Source organism: Chrysochloris asiatica, unplaced genomic scaffold, assembly GCF_000296735.1.
Source record: "Chrysochloris asiatica unplaced genomic scaffold, ChrAsi1.0 scaffold00075, whole genome shotgun sequence".
In the NCBI taxonomy this organism is placed as follows: domain Eukaryota; kingdom Metazoa; phylum Chordata; class Mammalia; order Afrosoricida; family Chrysochloridae; genus Chrysochloris; species Chrysochloris asiatica.
Genome location: NW_006408593.1, coordinates 9,825,326 through 9,851,027, shown reverse-complemented (window position 1 = coordinate 9,851,027; position 25,702 = coordinate 9,825,326). Strand labels below are relative to the sequence as shown.

The following is a 25,702-nucleotide window of genomic DNA, read 5'->3' as shown; positions in this document are numbered from 1 at the left end:
CTGAGAACATTCACTACACATGCCCTGGACGGGAGTAGAAATCTAGCCCACCCTGACAGAGCAGGGTTCTGCTTAAGGACCCCTGGGAGCAGCGGTGGCAAGACCACAGAAGGCCAGGGTTCCAGATGGCAGGAGAAAGTCAGGGAGAGGCATCGAGGCCCCTGCAAGCTCCCCACTTCCAGCCAGCACTGGAGGGCAAGGGACTTGGCATTGAGGTGGGAGGCAGGCTTGGAGAGGGGGCCCCGAGGTGGCGGGGTGGGAAGGGAGGAGGGACATCAGCTGCCTCAGTACTTGGGGACCTTGCTGTAGTCTTCGGACTGGATGTGCCGGCACAAGCAGATGGACAGGAACATGCCCAGGAACTGGGAAGAGAGAGACCAAGTCAGGTGGAGAGACGGGAGGTGGGCCTGCTTAGCCCCCAACCCCAGCTGCCAAGGAACCTCTTACACACATGTCTGATCTAGACTAATCAGGTCCTTAGTCCCACCCAGTGACACAGGCAGCAGGGGGGCAGGAGGGGAGGCAGAGAGACCAGTGCCTTGCCTGGGCTCCCAGGGCCGGACAGCATTTGGGCTGCGTTGCAGCAGGGCCTCAAGAAGCTGAAGGGCGCTGGCCCCATAAGTGGAGCAGGGACGGTCAGGGAGGACAGAGCAAGGGGTGGGCTGGAAAGAAGGGGACCCAGACCTCAATGATGGCGACGCCCACACATGCGCCCAAGATGATGCCCAGGTTCTCCTGCAGCCACGCCTGCGTCTTCTCCATGCAGCCCTGCGAGGTGAACAAGGCACGTGACCTCCAGGTCAACCCACATCATCCCAGGCTGAGCCACCACATCACCCACTGCAGGGACCGGCTGTGCCCAGCCCAAAGGGCCTACAAGGGAGGGTTTGTGTCCCTGAGTAAACACCCTGAAGGCAGGGTGGGAGGGAGGAAAAGGTAGAGGGAGGGAGGAGGGAGGCAATGGTGGGAGGAGGGAGGAAGGGGAGGGAAGAAGTGGAGAGAGGAAATGGTGGGAGGAGGGAGGAAAATGTGGGGGGAGGGAGAGGAGGGAAGAAGTGGAGGGAGGAGGGAGGAAGAGGAGAGGGAAGTGGAGGGAGGAGGGAGGAAGAGGAGAGGGAAGTGGAGGGAGGAGGGAGGAAGTGAGAGGGTGGGGGAGGATGTAAGAGGGAAGAAGTGGAAGGAGGAGAGAGGAAGTGAGGAGGAAGTAGCAGGAGGAAATGGGAGAGAGGAAGGGGGAGGACAGGATTTGCTGGCAGTGTTCCCGACAAGGTGGCTTGTCTGAATAGATGAACTCCCAGGGTGTCCCAGCCGCCATGGCCCTGAGCCCCCCACATACCTCCCGGTACACGGGCCAGTTCTCAGGGTTGTTGCCACTCTGGGTGCTGTTGTTGGGTGCCTGACAAAAGCCTGTCTTCACAGGGCCATCGTTCTGGTCCCCCTCGTCCTTGCAGGAACAGGGGTAGGTGGTATTGCCATAACTCATGAGCTCCTGGTTCTCCGTCCAGTTGTAGAAGCTGACCCAGCCGCAGCACTTCACCTGGGTACAGAGAGGAACCAGCCGCTCACACCCATGGCCACCTCAGGTTCGTGCGTGCTCCTCCTAGCAGAGGCAGGGCACCCTGAGCTCTGAGGCTGCCACTTCCGGCCCCTCTGATCCCAGCCCAGCCACTGGAACTACGGTTCAGGTTTCCTGAGGACACTGTGGGGTAAGTACTGGACTACGAACCGCAAGGTTAACGGTTCAAAACCAGCAGCTCCACAGGAGAAAGATGAGGCTGTCTGCTCCCTGAAAGATGAACAGCCTCAGAAACCCCATAGTCACCATGAGGTGAACTCAATGGCATTGTGTATTTGGGGGTTTCATGAAACAGATCCCTAAAAAGCAGGAGTTCTTGGAAAGTGCAAATGGTTAATGCACTTGGTTGCTAAACAAAAGTTGGAGGTTTAAGGCCACCCACCCAGAAGAGCCCCTGAAAACTCTATGGAGCACAGTTCCATTCTGACACACATGGGGGCGCTGTGAATCACAGTTGACAGCAACTGGTCTCAGGAAACCTAGGATTCCCGGTGTAGTGCTGGAGGATCCGCACTGAACTGCTAACCACAAGGATGGCAGTTCAAACCCAGCCTACACAGGTTACTATGAGTTGGAACTGACTTGATGGCACTTAACAACAACAAGGCCCCAAACTATTAATATAGTAGAAAATAAAAACCAGGGTCTACGAAAACACAGAGTAGAAGGCATGTCCAAGTTTGGAGACAGACACAGTTATGCCAGACACAAGGAAGGCAATTGGTAGACAGTTCAAAGCCTGGGGTCTGGAGTCAGGCTCTCAGGTTCAAACCCAGCTCTACCACTTACCAGCTGAGCAACCTTGGTCAAGTTACTGACCTCAGTTTTTTCATCTGCAAAATGGGGCTCTAACAAAGGCTCTTGGCCCACAGGGCTGTGATGGGGACTGAATGGGCCATGTACCAGGCACGGGCATGGAAAGCAAGGAACAGTTCCGGAGACCCTGAGCCAATTTTACAAGCTGAGCACCTGTGGGACTGAGATCTGGCTCTGAGCTTCCTAGTTGCCAAAATGAAAGACAGACATGGTCAATTCCATCTTTTTAGAGGAGAAAATGCTGGAGTTTCAGAAAATGCAGGCTCCGTGGGGCTCAGGTGGGGACCCCTGAAGGCACTGGATCCCATCTAAGCTGGAACTCCTGACAAAAAGTACTTGTGTGAGGTCCGTGGGCCAGGAAACATCCCTCCCGTTTCCCAGTTCAGAGAAGAGATGTGTTCCTACCACCTGGGCCCAGTCTAGCTTCCATCTCCAAACGATCCTGGTGCCTCAGTCTCCTGCTGCCCCCAGCCCTGCCCCTCACACACCAATGCCCTCTCCCCCCAGGTGGTGACCAGTTGGTACCAGCAGATCCTAAGTGACCACTGTGTCCAGCATCTTCATAGGAACGAGAAGGAGGCTACAGCCCAGAGAGAGGATGAGTTCTGGACAAATGATACACAGCCTCCTCAGGACCAGGAGAAGGAGGGGATCGGGGCCCAACCATGGAGACCCATTTACGGATGTGGCGACTAGTTTGTCATCAAGGACAGCCAGGTGCCTAGTCAGTCAGCCAACCAATCTGTCAGTCTGTCAATTGGCCCATCAGTGTGTCTGTCTGTCTCTTTAGTCCATTGAGAAGTAATACAGATATGTAAAGGGAAAAAATCTGAAGAGATCAGTGGGATGAATTTTTACACATGTATGAGGGGAAATTTTTGTGGGAAAATTCCATTTTTCTACAAACTTTTTGAGGCCCTGTTGTTATATACTGACATCACCACCACCCAGGTCAAGACGTGGGTGAAACATTATCATCACCCCAGAACGTTCCCAGGAGCACCTCCCCAGAGATAAGTGGCCTTAGCAGCGGTTTTGGGTGGAGCACCCAACGTTCCTAGCTGCCCTCTCTCTCAGCCATAGATGGGGTGCTGGGAAACCCTGGGCCCTGACTGGGGTTCCAGGGAGAAGTCCCCCTCTCTCCAGCCTATATACACACACTCACACTCACACTCACACACTCACACACTCACACATACTCACACTCACACACACACACTCACTCTCTCACACTCACACATACACTCACACACACACTCACACACACACTCACACTCACTCACACACACACTCACACACCCCCACACACTCACACTCACACACACACATTCTCTGTCAGGCACACACAGGTCCCTGGGACAAGTAGACCCAAATACTCACCGGCCAGAGAGCCTCTCTGCCACCCCGGGCCGGCCACCTTACCTGTGCCTGCACGTAGTCCCAGGTCTCCTCCAGTCGGTCACCATCACCGCTGCCCTTGTAGTCCCGGATGATCTTGGTGACAATGCCGCCCATCTCCTGCTTCAGCTGTAGAGCAGAGGGCAAAGACCATGTCAGACTGCCTGAAACCCAGCTGGGTCACATCTACTTAAACGGCCACCCTGGGGGCCCAGTCTTGGCTCCAGAGTGTGTGTGTGAGAAGCCCCGTTCCCAGGATCTCAGTGCTGACCACTGCTGCCCCCTACAGGCTGCTGCACTCAGTCATCCTTCACTGCAGACTTCATTCCCTGTGGCCCCCCAGAGACCCCACCGGGGGTCCTCTCAGTGACCTGCAGGCTCCTGTCCCTCCTCTGCTCTTGCCCACTCTACTTTAGTGACACTGGTCTCCTTGCTGTCTTCATATAGAAAACACCACCTTACAAGGCAGGTAGATACGGAGTTCATGGGATTAAAGGGCTCTGCCCTGAAGGGTGGTGCTTACAGCGGCTTCCAGAGAACAAATGGGCTGTGTAAAGCGAGACCAGCTCCTCCCTCTTCCCTGTGCGCCTAGCCCACGCACAAGTGGGTGCTGTCACCTTGTGCCAGCCCAGTCTGGCTGTACCCGTAAAATCTCTGGCCCTGGCTTCTTCTGTGGACTTTGCCCAGAGACCTTCCCAGGGCACATATTCAGGCCAAGGGTGCTCACCATCACCTGCTGTGGCTGCAGACATACCAGCGCCCCTCACCCACCCACCAAGAGGGAGTGGGGACCCCAGGGATGGCCACACACCTGCCCCATGGCTCCTGAGAGCAGGGCAGAGGCTGGCCCAGGAAGCGCTGTGTGGAGGGGGGATTTTCCAGCTCCCCTCAGGAAGTCTGGCTTTCATCCTCTGAGCCCTCAGTTGTGCTCAGAGAACCCACATCCTGCAGTTGGACCAGGGCCCTGACTCTGCACCCACTCCCTCAACTACAACAGGAAAATCAGCCTCGGTCACCACACTCCACAGCTCTTCTGTAAATAGGGCTCTAAGCACGAACCCTCTCCTTCCCCCTCATCACACAGCTCTGCAGTTTACTACGTTTTCCTGCCAGTAACTGGTCACAATAGTAATAATCATGGTGACTAACTCTTCCCAACCCGTTTAACTGCGCTAAGCAAATTTAACCTATTATCTCCAGGTAATCCTCACAGCCAGTCTATGACATGGGTATTTACCCAGTTCCCTCATTTGAGAGATGCAGGAAATGAGGAGGCCCAGAGAAGCTAATTAATTTGTAGGAGGTCACATAGCCAACATGTAGAGGAGCTGAGAGTTGGACCCAGGTTTCGGCTTCCACATGGAGATACCTTGAAAGAAAGTCCCAGCGATCTACTTCAGTTAGATGCATCCCCAAATGCCCTCTGGAGCACGGTTCTCCTCTGACACACCAGTCCCCATGAATTAGGATTGACCACACAACAACTGGTTTAGCTTTGGGGCTTTTTGCCAAATTTTTACCCATGAAGCTGGATCAACATTTAAACCACATGCTCAAACCCTGAAGTAGGCCAGAGCAGTTTTAAAGGGTGTCCTGGGGTGGCGCTGTGGGCTAATGCATCAGACTGCAAAGTCATTTGAACTGCAAGGTCGGTGGTTCAAGCTCACCAGCTGCTCCTTGGAAACCCTATACAGGGTCGCTATGGGTTGCAATTGACTCGACGATGGCACTTAACAACAACAACAACAAAGAAGGTAAGTAGCTGGCCCAAGTCAGACAGCTAGTGGGGCTGGTTGTCTGCACATCTTGGGTCTTTCTGCCCCGACCATCTCTGCTGCACCTCATTTCCCCAGAGAATGGAGGGCCTGGGGTGTGGAGAGGAGGGGAACCCCCCAGAAGCATCAGTGTGGAGAGCCACCCCAGACATCCTGTCACCCCTCCAGTCTCTGCCCTCCCCCCCATCTCAGGCTCTATTTATGCCCAGTGTAATCATCAGAGCAACCCCAACATCCCCGTTTCTTACCCGGGCCCCTGTGATATGAAAGATGCTAGAGGCTGGGTGGTTTCCATGGAAATGCCACAACATCCTCCAGCCCAGAGGACCTGAGCCAGGCCACAGGGACAGTGGTCACATGGGCAGGCTCAGTTTGGAGCCTCCGCCTGCCTTGGGATCCCACTGCCCAGGAGGCCTAAGCTGGGAGCTCAGGGAGGTCACCCTGGCAACCAAGCAGCTACTGAGCTAAGAGCGAAGAGGGAGGGGGAGTGAGACATTGAACAGGGGCCTCTGTTGTGTCTGACACCCTGAATCCATTCTCCCTTCTTGAAAGAGCAATTCCTTTCCTGGGGCAGCAGGGGACCCCCTCAGTCAGCCTTGCTACCATGGGTAGGCAATAAGGCCCAGGTTGGCCACTTAGTGCCCTCTACACCCTGGGCACAGTGAGTGGTTCAGGGCTCTCTTTTCCCCTAAGCGGATGGGAAGCAAGCCTAAGTTGCCGGTGGCCACCTCGTTCTCTCCTAAGAACAGTCCTTCTGAGAAAGGAACCGGTACAAGAAGGGCAGAGCTGAGGGACAGAGGGGGACACAGTCCTTGTGACAGTTCTGGATCCAACAGAGCCTTCAGCCATCTCTGGTCAGTTTCAGTTGGATCACATGCCCATGACCTGCTATCTAGTCCAGTACAAAATACCAACACCCGTGCCCTGGTTTTACAACGACCAAGAATCTTCACACAGTAACAGCAGGGCATTAAAGAGAGCCCAGCAACCTTCGAAGCAGGAGAATCTAGGCAACTGCAGAGGTTTCATGATTATGACGCCAGCCCTGATCCTACCCAACCCAGAAGGGACAACCGAGGCTCAGAGCATTGGAACATGTTCAAGATCACACAGCTAGCAAGCAGCCGTGAGGGTTCTAACCCTGATGTCATGTCACAGCCCTGTGATCTCAACCATGGCATGCCACCCACTCCTTCTCCCTTCCCTGGCACCCCTGCCCTTTGGGTCTCTCTGCCATCCCTATCCAATGGTGTCTTCAGCTCTGGTTTTGTAACGTGACTTCTCACAGAAGAGACCTTTGAGCCTAGCCTATTTTCCAAATGTAAGACTCCAACCAAACTTCCCCAGGCTCTGCTTAAATGCTCCCTGTGATGGGGAACTCAGTAGTGTACCTCAATCAACAGCATGTGCCAGGGTTGGCGGTGGCGGGATGTGGTGGGGGGGGCAGAGCGGAGGGGGGGAGGACACTTAAAAGAAGTAGTTGATTGGGCTCAAATGATTTTATCCATTTTATTAAATCATATCCTCCCTACCTCTCTCAGTCCTTCTACCCTGCTCCCAAGTCTCAGCTGGGACCTTAAGAAAAAAATTAAATTCTTCTCTTCCAAACAAATATCCTTTAGGTACTTGTGGCCAGACCACATCCTCCTGTACCCCGCCCCCCATTCCTTCAGGGTACGTCCCCAGCCTCTTTGACCATTCCCTACAACGATGGCTTAATCTGCCTCTACGCTTTACTCTGATGGGTCATGTTCCCCTTATAGCAAGACACCCTGAATGCACCCAGATGGAGCCTATCTTCCTTCCCCTCCCTGGGGTTCTCACGGGAGATCTTACCATAGGTGGTATTGCGGGGCACAGATACAGCAGGTCTGAGACTTTGTCCTCATAGGAAATGAGGACCCTTTGCCATAGCAAATGTGAGGGCAGGACCACCAGAGCCTTTCCTGAAGCCCACTGCCATCTTCAACAGTCAGCTACTCGGAATTTGGCAGGGGATCTTCTCTTGTCCCCTGTCCCCAATCACCCGTAAGCTCCTAAGGCCGGGTCTGTGCAGGGCTGTCCTGAACCCGCCACAGAGCTGACCAGTTTCTGTCAATCATCCCACCCCAGATAGACAGCCTGGATACCACATCCACCCCTCTTTAAAGGAATGAGAAAGGTCACTTGTCCCCGGCTCCAGGTGCCTCCCCCATGACCCGTAGAAACCTAGGCCAGTGGTCCAGAAAGTCCGCATGGTGCCACCTCACAGACAGCTGAATCATGTGTCTCAAGTGGGAGAGTATCATTCTCCTGAGCAGCCTCTCTCTAGGGGGCACATAGCAACCACACCCAAGTCACTCTGACCCCCTCCCCACCCACCAACTCCCATCCAGGCCGAGCCAGCCCCTTCCCCTCCAAGGTCTCAGCCCCCAGACTTCTGCTCCAGCGCTTCACGTGGGATATAACCCCAGAGCATCAGCGGCCTCACCTGCAGCCTGTTAGGAGGATTCTGAGGATTGGCATACACCTGTGCCAGGGCACCTGACTCAGTGCCCAGTGCATCACAGGAAACAGTACCTGCTCACTTCCATTCTTCGACTCCCCTCCCACCTTCCACTGCCCAAGAGAACAAGTCCAAATTCCACAGTGCCACAGCTCACTGGAGGCTCAGAGAAGCTGGACAATGTGCCCAAGGCCACACAGCAATCGGTGGCAAAGCCCACTCTAGATCACAGTAAGGGTGGGGAGGGTGAGTACGGAATCCAAACCAAAAACAAAACCATTCCCATTAAGTTGATTCCAACTCATAGTGGCCCTGAAGGGCACAACTGATGGCCCCATACAGTTTCCAAGGCTGTAATCTATGTGGACCACCACTCATCTCCCAGTTTGTAGTAGTGAGTAGTGTTATTGCTTGTGTGATGCTGGAAGCTGTGCCATGGGTATTTTAAATACCAGCAGGGTCACCCATGGGGGACAGATTTCAGCGGAGCTTCCAGACATCGACGACTAAAGCCAAAGATGATGAAACTCAAGAATTCATCTTCTGTCTGAAATTGATCATACATGAACTCAAGCCGCACTGATCATTTCTGGTGATTGGAATGAGAAAGTTGGAAACAAAGAGAAAGGCCTTGGTGATAGAAACCATTCTGGCAATTGCATGATAGAATTTTGCAAGATCAACGACTAATTTATGCAAATACCTTTTTTAAAACAACATAAACAATGACAATAAACATGGGCCTCACCAGATGGAATACACAGTAATCAAATAGACTACCTCTGTGGGAAGAAATGATGGAGAAGTTCAGTATCATCAGTCAAAATAAGGAAAGGGGCTGACTGTGGAACAGACTGTCAATTGCTCAAATGCCATTGAGCATTTGAAGCTGAAGAAAATTTAAACAAGTCCACCAGAGCTAAAATAAGACTTTAGATATGTCCCACCTGAATTTCGAGACCATTTCAAGAACAGAGCTGAGGCATTAGACACTAATGACTGAAGACCCACATAACTGTAGAATGACATCAGGAACAGCATACATGAAGAAAGCAAAAGAAAGAGTACACCAAAAACGGATGTCAAAAGAAGCTTTGAGACTTGCTCAAGTGTAGAAAAGCTAACGCGACGGGAGGAAATGAGGAAGTAAAAGACTTGAACAGAACATTTTAAGGGCAGTTCGAGAAGACAAAGTCAAGTATTATAATGAAATGTGCAAAGACCTGGAGCTAGAAAACCAAAATGGAAGATGTACACACTCAGCATTTCTCAAACTGAAAGAAATGAAGAAAAAAATTCAACTTGAAATACTGAAGGATTCTATGAATGAAATATTGAATGATGCAGGAAGTACCAAAAGAAGATGGAAAGAATACACAGTCACCATACCAGAAAACATTGGTTTGATACTCACCCATCTCAAGAGGTAGCACATGATCAACAACCCATGGTATTGAAGGAAGAAGTCCAAGCTGCACTGAAGGCATTCAAGAAAAACAAGGTTCCAGGATTTGACGGAATAGCAATTGAAACATTGAAAAATGTTTCAACAGACTGATGCACTGGAGGTGCTCACTCATCTATGCCAAGAAATCTGGAAGACAGCTACCTGGCCAACTGATTTAAAAAGACCCGTATTTGTGCCCACTCCAAAGAAAGGCGATCCAACAAAATGCAGAACTCATCAAACAATCCCATTATGCAAGTAAACTTGTTCTGAAGAGAACTTAAAAATGATTACAGCAGTATTTTGACAGGAAGCTGCCAGAAATCTAAACCAGATTCAGATAGGACGTGGAACTAGGGATACCATTGCTTATGTGGGATGAATCCTGGCTGAAAGCAGAGAATACCAGAAAGATGCTTACTTGTGCTTTATTGATTATGCAAATGCTTTTAACTGTGGATTATGACAAACTATGGATAATATTGCAAAGAATGGGAATTTCAGAACACTTAATTGTGCTCTTGAGGATCTGTACATAGCCCAAGAGGCAGAGGTTCAAACAAAGTAAGGGAATATTGAATGGTTTAAAATCAGGAAAAGTGTGTGCCAGGGTTGTATCCATACTTACTCAATCTGTGTGTTGAGGAAATAATCTGAGAAGATAGATTATAGGAAGAAGAATGTGGCATCAGTACTGGAGCAAGACTCATTAACAACCTAAAATATGCAGATGATACAACATTGCTTGCTAGAAATACAGAGGACTTAAAATACTTACTGCTGAAGATCAAAGACCACAGCCTTTAGTATGGATTGCACCTCAGTGTAAAGAAAAGAAAAATCCTCACTAGACCAATAAATAACATCATAATGAAATGGAGAAAAGATTGAACTTATCAAAGTCTTCATTTTGCTTGGATCTACTATCAACAGTCAAGGAAGCAGCATCCAGGAAATCAAATGACATATTACATTAGTCAAATCTGCTGCACAAGACCTCTTCATGGCATTCAAGAGCAAAGAGGTCAGTATGAGGACTAAGGTGCACCTGACCTAAGCCATACTATTTTCAATGGCCTCATATGCATGTGAAAGTTGGACAGTGAATAAGGAAGACCGTAGAAGAATCAATACATTTGGATGATGGTGTTGGAGAATATTGAATATACTATGGACTGTCAGAAGGAAAACAAATCTGTCTTGGAAGAAGTACACTCAGAATGCTCCGTAGAAATGAGAATGGTGAGACCTTGCCTCTTGTTCTTCGGACATGTTGTCAGGAGGGACCAGTCCCTGGAGAAAGGCATCATGTTTGGTAAAGTGGAGGGTCGGTGAAAAAGAGGAAGTCCCCCAAGGAGATGGACTGACACAGTGACAGAAACAATGGGTTCAAGCCTAACACTAATGAGAATGGCAGAGGAAGATGGGGCAGTATTTCTCTCTGTGGCGCATAGATAAGCTTGCAAGGAATCAGAAGTGGACAGCACCTAACAACGACACAGACTGCCTCAGCTTTCTCCTATGGAGTTACTGACTGGTTTGAACCTCTGACCTTTCAGTTAGTAGTCCAGTGTTTAACCACTGTGCCACCATTTCCTGACACCACTAAGCTGAGGCTGGATAACTGTCAGATGAGGACAGACTCAGAGGGATCTGGTTCCCGCAGCCCTGGCTGATGCTAATATTAATACAACAGCAATAACAGCCGCTGCTATTCATTGAGCCCTTTCTGGGTACTTTATTGACATGAGTCCAGTAAGACCTGCCCTGATACCAGCCTGCCTGGGGCCAGCCACTGCTCTGAAGCTTCCCGATACTAACTTAGTCCTCACCGTGGAACCAAGGGGCTCTGGTTCTGAGGAAGGTTTGCAACTTACAGAGAAATCAGGGTTGTATGTCACAACGAAGTGGGATCTAGTAAGCAGCCTACAACCATTCCCCCTCCCATTTCCCCCAGGATGCATAAATGGGGTCAACAAGGATGAGCAACACTTTCATTTCCGTTTCAGGCTCCCTTTTGCCACCAAATGAGTTGCAAATGCTAATTTTGATTTTCAAAGTTTGTTTTTGTTTGGCTTCAATTTCAGAATTGCAAATCAGGGACAGTGGCCCTCTGTTGCTATTGTACAGGACAGTTCGGCCTTTGTCCTTGTTGTTGGGTGCTTGGTGAGTCCATTCTGGCTCACAGTGATGCTGTGTGACACAGCAGAAATGCCCACAGGGTTCCCTGCACTGCCATCTTTACATGAGCAGGTTGCCAGTCTGTCTCCCACATAGGCGCCGGTGGGGTTTGAACCATCAACCTTTCCTTTAGCAGCCATACATTTAACTACTGCACCACCAGGGCTCCTTTGTGCCTGGCCTCTGCTGAATACTCCTTAGAGTCGGCCTACACCAGCCATACCCGAGGACCTGTAGCATGGAGTGGGCACCCTTGTAACTAAGACCGTGCATCAAATGGTCTGATGAAAGCTCAAAACACTAAAGTATGAGGGGGCTTCAGAAAGTTCATGGGCAAAGGCCATTATCTTTCCATTCTGTTTTTACACGAAATGGAAGCCCCCTCACACTTCACCCTCTGCCTCAAGGAAGCTTAGTGTTGATGTTTATTCATTTGTATTATCATATGCTGAGAGGCTCAGAACAATGACTGGGCCGCAGGCCCTGAGCTAGCTCTGTTTTATAAAAGGATCACAGTCTGGGCTCAATTCAACTTTGGGTGGGAGTGGGAGGTCAGGCAGGTCTATTCTAAACGTACAGAAGCAGAAGCCAAGCTCCAGAGGTTTTGCGCCCTGCCCGAGACCCAGCCGCCTCCACCACTGCTGTCCTGCCCGGGGAGCGTGGGGCATGAAGAGCAAGCTGTGGAGACAGCTCAGGGGAGTCCAGGGTCACTCACATCCACTGCCCAGGAGGCCTGGAGAACACGGTCCAGTTCAGGCCTTTTACCTTCAGCCTCAAACAAGCCCCACATCCCCAGCTGGGCCTCATCTGCAGGAATAAACACCAGCAAGAACATGTTTATTCTTCCACAAGGATTTACAATGTGCTGGGAAAGACAAAATAAATCATTCATTCCAATGTAGGCAAGATAGTGGCGCCAGAACTTCCCCAGTTAAGCTGGAAATTTCCCTCCAACTTCCAGAAAAGAAGGTGGGCCGAGGGGAGGTGGGCTGTGAGTGGGGGCTGTGAGGAGTGGACCCTGCGGTGGAGCGGGGGTGGGAGAGGAGAGGCAGTGGACAGGGCAGTGGGTACAATGGACTGGAGTCAGGAGACCAGGCTGTGGGCCTCTTTCAGAGCCTGGCTTCTCAGCCAAGCAGGGAGTTTACTGACCCATGAGGAGCCAGCATGACCCAGAAGGAGGACACGGGCCTGAGTCAGAGGGACCAGGATGGAAATGTCCACTCTGTCGTATCCCAGCTACATGACCATGGCCAATGTCATTTCACTTTCTGGGCCTGTTTCTTAAATAGAAACGGTTGTCAACATGAAATGTGGGTAAGGTTAAGCTCTTGGCATGCGGTTGGCACCAAACAGTTGGGGCCTTTATTACTGCTAAGTGGTGAAGCATGCAGAGGGTGAGAGGGTGGACCACCTGAGACTCCCACTGAGATGACCAGTCCACTGGGACCTGGCTCTCAGACACCTAGATCATCATGTACCAGAGGAATCCCAGATGCGGGAGCGCAGAAATGAAGACCTGACTCACAACATTTCTCTCGAAAGGAGAGTCTCTTTCCTAACCACTGGCTGCCTGTGTATTACCAGTCATGCTTCCTGTTGTCTATGGAATCCATGGTTTTCCCTTTTGCCTTGGCTGCCAGGAAGCTCAGCACTTAAATTAGCCCTCAACTGCTGTGTCTATATTGTCTTCAGGCTTCTGATCACATCTTAGAAAAAATGGCCTTCCCCTTTCTCACTAAGGGTTCTGATCACTCTCATCTTGATTTTCGTTGCTGATGTTTATGGGAGGCAGCTCCATTTATCCCAGGAAACCGGCTGGGTGTTGGTTATAAATAGGCACAAGTACACCTCATCTTACCGCGCTTGGCTTTACTGTACTTCGCAGATACTGTGTTTTCACAGGTGGAAGGTTTGTGGCAACCCTGTGTGCTCATTCCATGTCTCTGTGTTCCATCTTGGTCATTCTCACAACTTTTTCATCATGCTATTGCATATTTCATAGACTGCCGGTGTAGTGAAAATTTAACTTTCGTATGCACTGGGAAACCAAAAGTGTTTTCTAGCTTGCCACAAACCTTCAATCTGTAAAACATACAATAGCTGTGAATTGTAAAAGACACAATGAAACAGTCCATAGTGACCCTGCAGAGTGCTTCTGAGGAGCGGGTGGTGAGCCTGAACCATCAACCTTGTAGTTCAAACCGACCTTGCAGTCCGGTGCATTAACCCACAGCTCCACACCAGGACTCTAGGTCATAGAATGCAAATAATGTCTGGATCTGCGGCAGTTACCTTGTGGTCATGAGGTTAAGTGGCCTGATTCATAAACGCCATCAGACAGCCACAGTCTGAGCCTCTGAGCTTGTAAACCACACTTGGTTACATCAAAAACAAATTCCTTAGAGGTAAGCAATTCAGTCTGATTTCATTCCTTAAATCTGGCCATCTTCCCTCTGACTAATGTTCTCCTCCCTGGGTCTTATCTGTAGATGGATTTGATACTTGCTATGGAGTCCTGGTGTGGCGCTGTGGGTTAATGCACCAGAGTGCAAAGCTGTTTGAACTGGAAGGTCAGAGGTTCAAGCTCACCAGTTGCTCTTTGGAAACCCTATACAGGGTCGCTATGGGTCAGAATTGACTAGACGGCACTTAACGACAACATGGAGTCCTGGTGTGGCTCTGCAGGTAAATATGCTAGACAAGGTCCATTTGAACCACAAGGTTAGCAGTTCAAATCCACCAGCTGCTCTCTGGAAACCCTATATGGGGTCACTATGGATCAGAAGCGACTCGATGGCACTTAACAACAATAATAATAAAACAACGACAACAACGTGTCTTGAAGGAGTCTTGGTGTGGCACTATACGATAATCGCGGGGCTGTTAAATGCAAGGTTGGCAGTTCAAACTTTCCAGCTGCTCCTTGGAGACCCTACACAGAGTCATGATGAGTCAGAACCGACTCAACAGCACTCACAATAACAACAGTAAGGTGTCTTGAAAGGAGTCCTGGTAATGTAGTGGGTGACGCACAGGGCTGCTAACCCTAAGGTCGGCGGTTCAAATTCAGCAGCTGCTCTGCAGGAGACGGATGAGGTTTTCTGCTCCCATAAAGATTTACAACCTTGGGAACCCTATACAGGGTTTCTGTGAGTCAGAACTGTCTTGATGGCACACACCCACCACCACCACCAAGGTGTCTAAAAGTGCCCTGGTGGTGCAGTGATTAAGTGCTTGGCTACTAACCAAAAGGTCAGCTGTTTGAACCCAATGGCTGCTTCCATAAAGACCATACTCTTGGACTTGAAAGTTGGTGGTTCAAGCTCACCAGCTGCTCCTTGGAAACCCTATAGAGGGTCGCTATGGGTCGGAACCGACTCGATGGCACTTCACAACAACAACTCTGTTCTTCAGGATCACGATGAGTTGGAATCAAATCAGTGGCAATGGATTTGTTTTTTGTTGTTTGTTTGTTACAGTGTTTGTATAAGAGCATGAACAGCAACCATTTACTGAGTGTTCACTGAGCCACCCCACTGGGCTAAGTGTGTCACTAAGATAATCTGAGTGGATCTCCGCCACAACCCTGAGAACTAAGTTCTATTCCTGCCCTTGTTTTACAGATGGTGAAGCTGAGGCATAGACAGGCAAGCAGCGTCCCTGAGACCACACGCTGCCCCATCTTCTAACAGGCTACCATGGGTACCAGAGGACGGTGGAGGCTGCCCCTGGCATGACTGGGTTTGTCTCATCTATTAGCCATCCCTAAGGTCAGTCCCCAGGGCTGTGGAGAAGATGCTTACCTCGTCCATTTTGAAGTAGAAGAAGGTCCCAGCAGCCACCTGGGCAATGAGGATGAGGAGGAGGAAGGCAAAGTACTGGGGACACAAAGCAGGCAGTTAGCTGTGAGCTCCCCAGTCTGGGCCTCCTCCCCTCCCATCAGGAGAACTACAGCCAGGGTGGGGTCCACTGGGGGGAGGGTACTCACCAGCCCAAGCAAGCAGCGGACCTCATTGACAGCTCCGATGCAGCCCAGGAAGCCCATGAGCATGGTGACCGACCCCACGCTGATGAAGACATAGGCCCCTATCCTGAGCGAGTTGGAGGAGGTCTCTGGAAGGGAAGCAGAGTGGGATGGTAGTGTGGTGTTTAATCCAGCTCAGCTGGTGCAACACACCAAGTCCTGATCAGGGGTAGGGCCCCACGTTCCAGGGCTGTTCCCCGGGTCCTTCCTCAGAGTCAGGGTGCAAAAGTCAACCAAGTCTCCCTGCTGCTCCTTCATCCCTTTGTTAGCTGTCTACCCAGGATGCGTCAGCTTACCCAAAACTGCCAACCCTGCCACTTCTGCACCTGCCCCTCTTTATCTGTCCTCGCATTAGGATTGATTTGACTCTGCATTTCAGTGGCTTATACGCTATCTTACTCAGGGGTCTGCTTCCACCCACAAGAATGTGACTTGGCTTGTTTCTGCAGGACCCCAGCTCTGGGCACAAGACCTGGCCCATGAGATGCTCTGAATATCTGGAGGCAGTGGGAGCAGCAGACACAAAGAGAATGGAAAGACACTGAGACTGCATGGATGGGTGTGAGTGAGAGAAGGGAAAGGTGATGGCTGTACTCAGAGGCTGTGGCTAAGCCGCTGGTGACAGAGCCCACCGGGTAGGTGGGGGGTCAGCAGTCCCATGAGGCTATGTGTCCAGATATCATGAGGAACAAAGCTGGGGCCAGAAGACTGCTCTACCCTCAGGATGTCTCCACCATATTCCTTACAGGAGTTCACCCCAGAGCCTGGGCTGAGCCCCCACTGGAGTGGGCCTCCTGATCTGAAGCACCAGCCTCCTCATTCGCAGACCCTCACCCCTAGGTTCTCAGCAATTCCATTTGGTATGTTCCAGCAGAAAGAACTAGAATGTGTCCTCCCAGAAAGAACTAGAATGGTCTAGAGAGCCTCCCGGTGCTGGCCGGAGGCAGGTCTGGTATCCTTGACAATCTGTACAATTTCCACACTAGCCCTTGTTGTTGTTTAAAGTAAGGAGGACTTAAAACATTTACTGATGGAGATCAAAGAGCACAGCCTTCAGTATGGATTACATCTCAATGTAATCCTCACCACTGGACCAATAAACAACATTCTTATCAATGGAGAAAAGACTGAAGTTATCAAGGACTTCATTCTTCTTGGATCAACTATCAACACTCACGGAAGTAGCAGTCAAGAAATCAAACAACATATTGCGTTAGGCAAATCTGCTGCACAAGACCTTTTAAAGTATTGAAGAGCAAAGATGTCAGCTTGAGACCCAAGCCATGGTATTTTCAATAACCTCATATACATGCGAAAGCTGGACAGTGAATAAGGAAGACTGTAGAAGAATTGATGCTTTTGAGTTATGCTGTTGGAGGCGAATATTGAAAGTGCCATGGGCTGACAAAAGAACCAACAGATCCGTTTTGGAAGAAGTGCGGTCAGAGTGCTCCCTGGAAGCCAAGATGGCCACACTTCGTCTCTCATACTTCAGACACATTGTCAGGAGGGACCAGTCACTGGAGAAGTATATCATGTTTGGTAAGGTGGAGGGTCAGAGAAAAAGAGGAAGACCCCCAACAAGATGGATTGGCCAAGTGGCAACATCAATGGGCTCAAGCATGGCAACAGTAGTGAGGTTGGCCCAGGATTGGGCAGTGTTTCGTTCTGCTGTGCATAAAGTTGCTATGGGTTGGTGCCGACTTGATGGCACGTAACAACAACAACAACAATAGATGTGGACCTTGCCAGATGTAATACACAGAAATCAAACAGACTTATCTATAGGAAGACCCCCCAACGAGATGGATTGGCACAGTGGCGGCAGCAATGGTCTGAAATATAGCAAAGACTGTGAGGTTAGTGTTGTGCATAGGGTCATGATGAGCCAGTACCGACTCTATGGCACCTAACAACAACAATAGGAAGAGATGATGGAAAATCTCAACATCATCAGCCAAAACAAGGTCAGGGACTGAATGTGGAAACAGCCCCTGTTGCTACTGCTCACATGCAAATATTCAAACTAAAGCTGAAGAAAATTAAAACAAGTACATGAGAGCCAAAACAGGACCTTGAGTATACCCCATCTGAATTTAGAGACCATCTCATGAACAGATTTGACACACTGAACACTAATGACTGAATACCAGAGGAATGGTGGGATGACATCAGGAACAACACACATGAAGAAAGCAAAAGGTCATTTAAAACACAGAAATGAAAGAAAAGGCCAAATAGGATGTCAGAAGAGACTCTGAAACTTGTTCTTGAATGTAGAGTACCTAAAGAAAATGTCAGAAATGATACACAAATGAACAGAAAAATTCAAAGGGCAGCTCAAGAAGACAAAGTGAAGTATTACAATGAAATGTGCAAAGACCTGAAGCTGGAAGACCAAAGGGAAAAACAATACACATGACATTTCTCAAGCTGGAAGAACTCAAAAACAAATTCAAGCTTCAGCTTCTGCTATGTGATGCTGTGGGCTATGTGTCAGACTGCAAAATCGTTTGAACTGCGAGGTCAGTGGCTTAAGCTCACCAGCTGCTCCTTGGAAACTCTATACAGGGTTGTTATGGGTCGGAACCGACTCGACGGCACTTAACAACAACAACAATGCGCAAAACGGAGTCCTGGTATGGTGCTATATGATAAGTATTGGACTACTCAACACAAGGTTGGCAGCTGAAACCGACCAATCACTCCGTGAGTGACTGACTCAAGTTGGAATTGAGTCAACAGCACTTAACAGCGACAACAACAATGGCAGAACACTGAATGATGCAGGAAGTATCAAAAGAAGATGGAAGGAATACACAGTCCCTGTACCAAAAAGAACTGGTAAACATTCAACCATTTCAAGAGGTAGCATATGATCAAGAATCACTGGTATTGAAGGGAGAAGTTCAAGTTGCAGGAATTCATGGAATGCCAACGGAAATGTTGCACCAAACGGATGCTTCATTGGAAGCACTCACTATTCTATGCCAAGAAATTTGGAAAACAGCTACCTGGAAGAGATCTATGTTTGTGCCCAACGTAAGGTGACCCAACAGAATGTGCAAACTATCAAATGGAATGCGCAAACTATTGTCTAATAGTTTGTCATTAATATCATGTAAAAATGCCAGTAAAATTTTGCTGAAATCATTTTAAAAGAATTACGGTAGCACATTGACAAGGAGAGGTCAGAAATTCAAGCCAGATTCAGAAGAGGACCTGGAATGAGGGTTTTAATTCTGACGTCAGATGGATCTTGTCTAAAAGCTGAGAATACCAGAAAGTTGTTTGTGTTTTTATCGACTATGCAAAGGCACTCCACTATGTGGATCATAACAAACTACGGATAACATTGTAAAGAATGGGAATTCCAGAACACTTTCTTGTGTTCACGTGGACACTGTACAGTATCAGAAACCCTATACAGGTCAGAATTGACTCAACAGCACCTAACAACAACAATGGCAGCAGAGGGTAGACACGTCAACTGGGGTGATGAGGAAAGGAATATATAAGAGGGCAGCTGGCAGAGAAAAGATGAAGGAAGTAGAAGACACAGGGAGGAATCTGAGAGTTTAAGTGAAAAGAGGTAAATACTGTTAACAGACAGTACACGGAGGGGATTGCAATCATTGTAATGACGTAAAGGTTATGATTTGCTGAATGTAAAACTATCTGCTCTATAAACCTTCATGTAATTCATAATCAAACAGTTAAAGAAAATTTTTTTAAAAGATTTCTCTGAAAAGCTCTAGCCAACTAATTCCCATTAAGGTAAGGTACTCAACATCCCTATCAAATTCCTCAGAAATTTTTAGGGAGTTTGGATTCTGCCAACCACTCTTGACTTCCACGGATTTCTAAATTTCCCATCTGCTTTTGCCTCCTCTACAACTTTTTTTTCCTGCTCACTAGCTCAGTCCTTCACTCCCAACCACCCACTAATTCCAGGCTGGGTATATGGCACACAGAGATAGAAAGCAAGCAAGCAATGTATTGCATTTGGCAAATCTGCTACAAAAGACCTGTTTAAAGTGTTAAAGAGCAAAGATGTCATTTTTAGGACTTGGAGGTGCCTGACCCATGCCATGGTGTTTCAATCGCCTCAGATGCATGTGAAGACTACACAATGACTAAAGACTAGTGAAGAATCGAAGCCTTTGGATTATGGTGTTGGTGCAGAATGTTGAATATATGATATGAACAAAGTGGGCTGGAAGAAACATAGCTGGAATATTCCTCAGAAAGGCAGATGGTGAGACTTCATCTTATGTACCTTAGGTCGCGTAGTGGTTATGAATCGGGCTTCGAGCCTCAAGTCAGTAGTTCAAAACTACCAGCTGTTACGAGGGAGAAAGACGAGGCTTTCTGCTCCCGCAAAGAGTTACAGCCTCGGAAACCCTGTACAGGGTTGTTATGAGTTGGAACCGACTCCATGTCACATAACCACCACCACCTTAGGCATGTTATCAGTCCCTGGAGAAGGGCATCAGGCTTGGTCAAGCAGAGTAGAGAGTCAGTGGAAAATAAGTCCCTCAGTGAGATGACTGGCACTGTGGCTGCAACAATGGGCTCAGAGCTTGTGAGGACGTCTCAGGACCAGACAGTATTTGATTCGGTTGTACATCAGGTTGCTATGAGTCAGAACCAACTAAGTGGCACCTAACAACATAACAATATGAATGAGGAAACTGAGGCACAGAGAGGTCAAGTAGCTTTCCAGAAGTCACACAGCTAGTTGGTGTCAGAGCCAGGATTTGAATCCTGACTCCAGAGTCTGTTCTTGATATGCAGCAGAGGCCTGGCTTCTAATCCCAGTACCCCACCTTCTAGCTCTGTGCCCATGGACAAATTACTTCATCTCTATGCACCTAGATTTCCTCCTCTGTAAAATGGGGAGAATGCAGACCTTCTATTAGAGTTCACAATGGGGATTTGGTTAGCTAAGGTATGAAGCCACAACAATAGCACCAGCACATAACAAACCAGGAGCCCTGGGTTCTGTTTCAGCCCTCACTTGTTATCGGACCCTTGGCAAGTCATCTCTCCCCTGGTTGAGTCTCAGTTTACTCAGGTGTGTAGTAAGTGGGTGTTTCTGGCTGCCTGTGGACTCACTGACAAGCCACTAAAATACCAGCATGCAAGCCCCATGCCCACGCTGCTAGAATAAGGTCCTGTGAGGGGAGGCACCCCAGGTCCACAGGGAGCCTCCAAGGTCTGGCCAGCTGCTGAGTCTCTGAGTCGAGCAGGGAAGAAGTCAGAGAAGGGCTAGGGTGCAGCTCAGAGGGCAGAGATGCAGGTGGGTGGGCTGGGAGTCCAGATTTTGCCCCGTGGTGCAGGGCCTGCTGGGTATGGGCCATGCCAAAGAAGGGGCGGCCTGGGCCTGGGCCTAGTTAGCATCCAGCAGTGAGTTCTGTGTTAGAAGGGCATGAGGGGGAGTGGACACCCAACTGAGACAGAGTACCCAGAAAGGGGTTTCAGTCCACAGTCCCCCCAATGGGAGGCAGGACTGATGGCCCCAAGGTGTATCGATGTGGCTGGAGGGGGATCATCGCGGCTTCCCACCACATGTAGGTGAGGCCTGTCCCCCTGGGCAGGGTGACAGGTGTAGCTGCTCCATCACCTGTGCCCAGCCTGGCTCTGGTTTATTTAAATCAGGCAGCTGTCATGGGTCTGAGTCCAAACCTGCTGCCATGGGCAGCTGCAGGGAGGGGAGGGGAGGCCAGGACACCCTCAGTGGGGCCTCTTGTTGTACCCACCATTTCAGGGAGCCCAACAGGCTGCATGGAGGAAGGGCTCCCATCACAGCAATGCCATGTGCCTCTCCCTTCCCTGCATCCTCTAAAGAGTGAGATAAGGGGTTTCTCTTTGTGGCTCACTCTGCCACACACAACATTGAGGACCAAAGCTTTGGAGGTTTGAGTCCTACATTGCCCACTTACGAGCTGTGTGAGCTGAAACAAGTGAGTTAACCTCTCTGAGCCTAAGTTTCTTCATGTGTCAGATATGACACAGGACTGTTGAGGGACTGTTGTTAGGTGCTGTTGAGTCAGCTTGGACTCACGTACCCTATGTTCAACAGAACAGAGCGCTGCTGGATCCTGCTCCAGTCTCATAATAGGAGACAAGTCTGAGCCCAATGTTGCTGCCGCTGTGTTAGTTCACTCGCAGATCACTTCTATATGTAAAAAACTTGGCACGGCACCTGGCACATTGCGAGTGTGATTAAATGGGCACCGCCCTAGTCACCTTCCTCTCGGTGCACCGGCCCGAGCAACCTTACTGGTACCTTTCAGCCACACCAGACATCCGCCTTCCCTGGTTCTGTCCCACAGTCCTCTGCAGTAGGAAGGGGAAGGACTGTAACTCATGTTGCTGAACACGCAAACGGAGGGGCAGAGAATGGAAGGAACTTTCTCAAGGTCAAGGCCAAGGGAAGGGGCCAGGATGGGAAAGCCAATCTCCCTCACCCCATCTTCCTCAGCATTCTCATACACCAGAGGCTTTGTTTGGGGAGGGAGAGAAAATTCCTTCCGGAAACCCCCGTGGAGCACCCATGTGTGGTCAACAGTGGGCCAGGCCCTGAGGTCAGCTGGAAACCAAGTGCCATCGAGCCTGAGCTGAACTCTGGTAGGAATATATGAGAATGAGAGGTCTTGCCTGTTGCCCTCCCCTCCCCTCTGGGGCTGACGGAGGGCAGGGGGCACAGAGGGGTCCTTACGTAGGACAGAGATGAAACTGTTCTTGTCGACCAGGATCCACACCCCGAAGCCCAGGATCACTGCACCCAGGATCTAGAAGAAAAACCGGCATTTAAGGAGGAGCCCAGGCCAGGGACTGATGGACAGGGAGGCACAGAGGAGCCACCACATCCTCCTCTAGTCCACGGGAGTCAGGTGGACCTCAGGCCCCAAACCCCAAATCCCTGGACAAAGGGGGCAGCAAGCCCACATGTGAACATCACTTCTGTCCACCCCACCACCTATGCAGTCAAGCTGAACCCACAGACTCCCAGGGGCCCAGCCTCCTGCCCTGGGGTCTCATCCCCTTGATTCCAGGGATTAGGAATTTCCCAAACCCAGGTTCTGGGGACGACTTTAACATCAATGTCCAAACTGTCATTCAGCTCCAGAACCACCTGCTCTGGGGTCTTCCCTCTAGAACACAGCAGATTGGACCAATATAGTTTCTAAGGCTGTCATTTTAAGTGAGGGAGACTGGTGGTGAATGGTCAAGAGGAAAATGTGGCAATGTGCTTCTCTGATTTGTTGTTGTTGTTATTAAGTGTTGTAGCATCAGTTCTGATTCCAAGCAACTCTGTATTGGGTTTCGGAGGTTACTGTGAACGTCGACCTTATGGTTAGCAGTCCAGTGCTTATCCTACAGTGCCACACCAGGAGTCCTCTATGAAGATTTACAGCCTTGAAACCCCTACGGGGCAGTTTCTACTCTGTCCTACACGGTTTCCAGGAGTTGGAGCTGACTTGGTGCCAACAGGTCAATGTTTAAGGAAGAAAACTGCGCCAGCCTCCAGAGTCCAGGCCCAACTCCTCCCCACCAGGGCAGGGCCCACAACCTTCGCTCACCTCCCCAGGTGCCCTCCCTGCCCAGCTCCACTATCCTACAACCCACAAAGGCACAGATTCCCGACTCCCCATGGAGTTGGCCTTTACCTGTGGCCTGGCCTGGGTGCACCTGGAGAATAAGCCACGTAGAGAGTCCTCACCTGCCCAGGAGGACTCACCAACCCCACCTCCTGACTCCTCAAATGCCCTTAGTATCTGCCTTCCTTCATTCTTAGCCCTCAGCTGGCCAGCAATTTTATAGTTTCTTTAATTAACCCCTTCCACTCACTGAAGCAGCATTCAAGAAATCAAACGATGTATTGCATTAGGCAAATTTGCAGCACAAAGCCTTTTTAAAGTGTTGAAAAACAAAGATGTCAGCTTGAGGACTAAGGCACACCTGACCTAAGCCATTGTATTTCCAATAACCTCACATGCATGTGAAAGTTGGACAGTAAATAAGGAAGACTGTAGAAGAATTGATGGTTTTGAATTACGGTGTTGGAGGAGAATATTGAAAGTGCCATGGGCTGCCAAAAATACCAATAGATCTGTTTTAGAAGTGCAGCCAGAGTGCTCCTTGGAAGCCAAGATGGCCAAACTTCATCTCTCATACTTCAGACATATTGTCAGGAAGGACCAGTAGCTAGAGAAGGGTATCATGTTTGGTAAGGTGGAGGGTCAGAGAAAAAGAGGAAGACCCCCAGAAAGATGGATTGACCAAGTGGAAGCATCCGTGGGTTCAAATGTGGCAACAACAGTGAGGTTGGCCCGGGATTGGGCAGTGTTACGTTCTGCTGTGCATAAGGTCACTATGAGTTGGTACCGACTTGATGGCACCTAACAATAACAACATCAGAATCTGAGTTCCCTAGATGCAGAAACCTACCCAGCATCCAGGGCAAGGTCCGAATCTCAGAGGCATCAGATACACGGTTGTGGAGTAAACAGTGGGTGAGTGAATAAACACACTTGGTCTCCTCTAACCTCTGCTGTCCCCTACCCCTGTCAAGCCTCACCACACGGTCCTGCCTGAGTCACACTGGGCACCAGCTGGCGGAGGGCCCCCCTCCCCGCCCCCAGTGGTGGTCTGAGAGAAGGTCTGCTAGTCTCTGGCTCCACAGGGCTGTCTGGGAATGGACAGAAGGGGATGCCAGGCCAAAACCTCAACGCCTTCCTTTTCTCCACAAGGCCTCCGCCCCTTCCCTGAATGGAGGATGGGGTCCAGGCTCCTAGATCCTGAGCCCCAAGAATGCTGTCTCCTAGAGCGGAGTGCAGGACCCTACCCAGAGAAGCAGTGACGCCGGAAATGGAGGCCGAGATGATGACACGGGCAGATGGAGCATCTGGGGACACTGGACTCAGGGAAAGAGTGGGGTTGTGTGCTGACCAGACAGCTGGTCAGGGGGCGGGCCTGTGGGGTGTACCCTTTGGTTGTTTGATGATTCATGGAGGGGGCTGTAATCATTGCAATGAAACGAAATACAATAGGATGAATGTAAAACTGATGTTCTTCCATGTAAACCCACATAATTAACAACAAAAACTTATAAAAAAGAAATGCTGCTTCCTAGCCCAACCCTTTTCTCCAGTCCTTAAATCCCCTGGGTGAAGCCATGGGGCCCCACTCCACATCCAGGTCTGGGGTCTGGAGCCTAGGGCCTGCCCAGGGAAGCGTGGCTCTGGCTGCAGGGGCCTGGGCCATCCCAGAGGGGTCTGACAGCCACGCCAGGGAAGCCTCCGATTCCAGACTCTGCCCTGTGGGTCCCTGGCCTGGCTGTGGCTTGTGGAAGGCCAGTCACAATATGGCCTCAGAGTGGCCCATGAACACGTCTATATAAATGTGTGTGCTGAGTTCAAGTTCACAGAGGGAAAGGGTGTGCGGATGACCCTATTTTTTCTTTCCAGACTTCTTTAATCCCATGCTACTTATATGTTACATTTGTTTTATTTCACAAGTAATTCATGTCTATTGGAAAAAATTTGGAACACACAGAGAAACAAAAAATAAAATAAACATATCCAGGAATCCCAACATTCACATCCCAGGGTATTTTCTTCTCTGGAAAAACATGTGCAAAAACTAGAATTGGGTCATAGTAAACATCTTGTGGAGTCCTGGTGTGGTGGTGGACTGTTAACCACAAGGTTCAAACCCACCAGCAGCTCTTTGGAAACCCTGTACAGGGTCACTATGAGTTGGAATCAACTCCATGGCACTTGTGTTGATCCCAACATAACAATAACAAACAACATCCTGTACAATAATCTGGATTGTTTTTGTTTTTCAACAGCATAGGGTGAGCTAACAACCTGGAGGTGTTACAGTGTGTGTAACCCGCTTGGGTTCTAAAGGCCTCTCCAGATCACCCTCACTACTCCCCCTCTTTGCCCTCCCCCCCCACACACACATACACACACACACACACCCC

The 25,702-nt window shown here is 49.8% G+C and overlaps 1 protein-coding gene across 2 annotated transcripts in view; it reads right to left on the bottom strand.

Annotated features, from left to right (window-relative positions):
* Window positions 1-284: 284 nt before the first annotated feature.
* The window catches only part of CD82 (CD82 molecule), a 26,382-nt gene continuing 964 nt past the window's right edge, over window positions 285-25,702 (bottom strand). The window contains exons 2-8 of one of the 2 annotated variants that reach the window (XM_006865035.1): window positions 22,427-22,499; window positions 15,667-15,791; window positions 15,482-15,556; window positions 3,815-3,919; window positions 1,337-1,537; window positions 685-768; window positions 285-362 (exon numbers count right to left, since the gene is read on the bottom strand). In XM_006865035.1, coding sequence (XP_006865097.1) covers window positions 285-362; window positions 685-768; window positions 1,337-1,537; window positions 3,815-3,919; window positions 15,482-15,556; window positions 15,667-15,791; window positions 22,427-22,499 — 741 coding nt within the window. The remainder of the gene's footprint in view (window positions 363-684; window positions 769-1,336; window positions 1,538-3,814; window positions 3,920-15,481; window positions 15,557-15,666; window positions 15,792-22,426; window positions 22,500-25,702) is intronic. The other variant, XM_006865036.1, reaches the window with a different exon arrangement.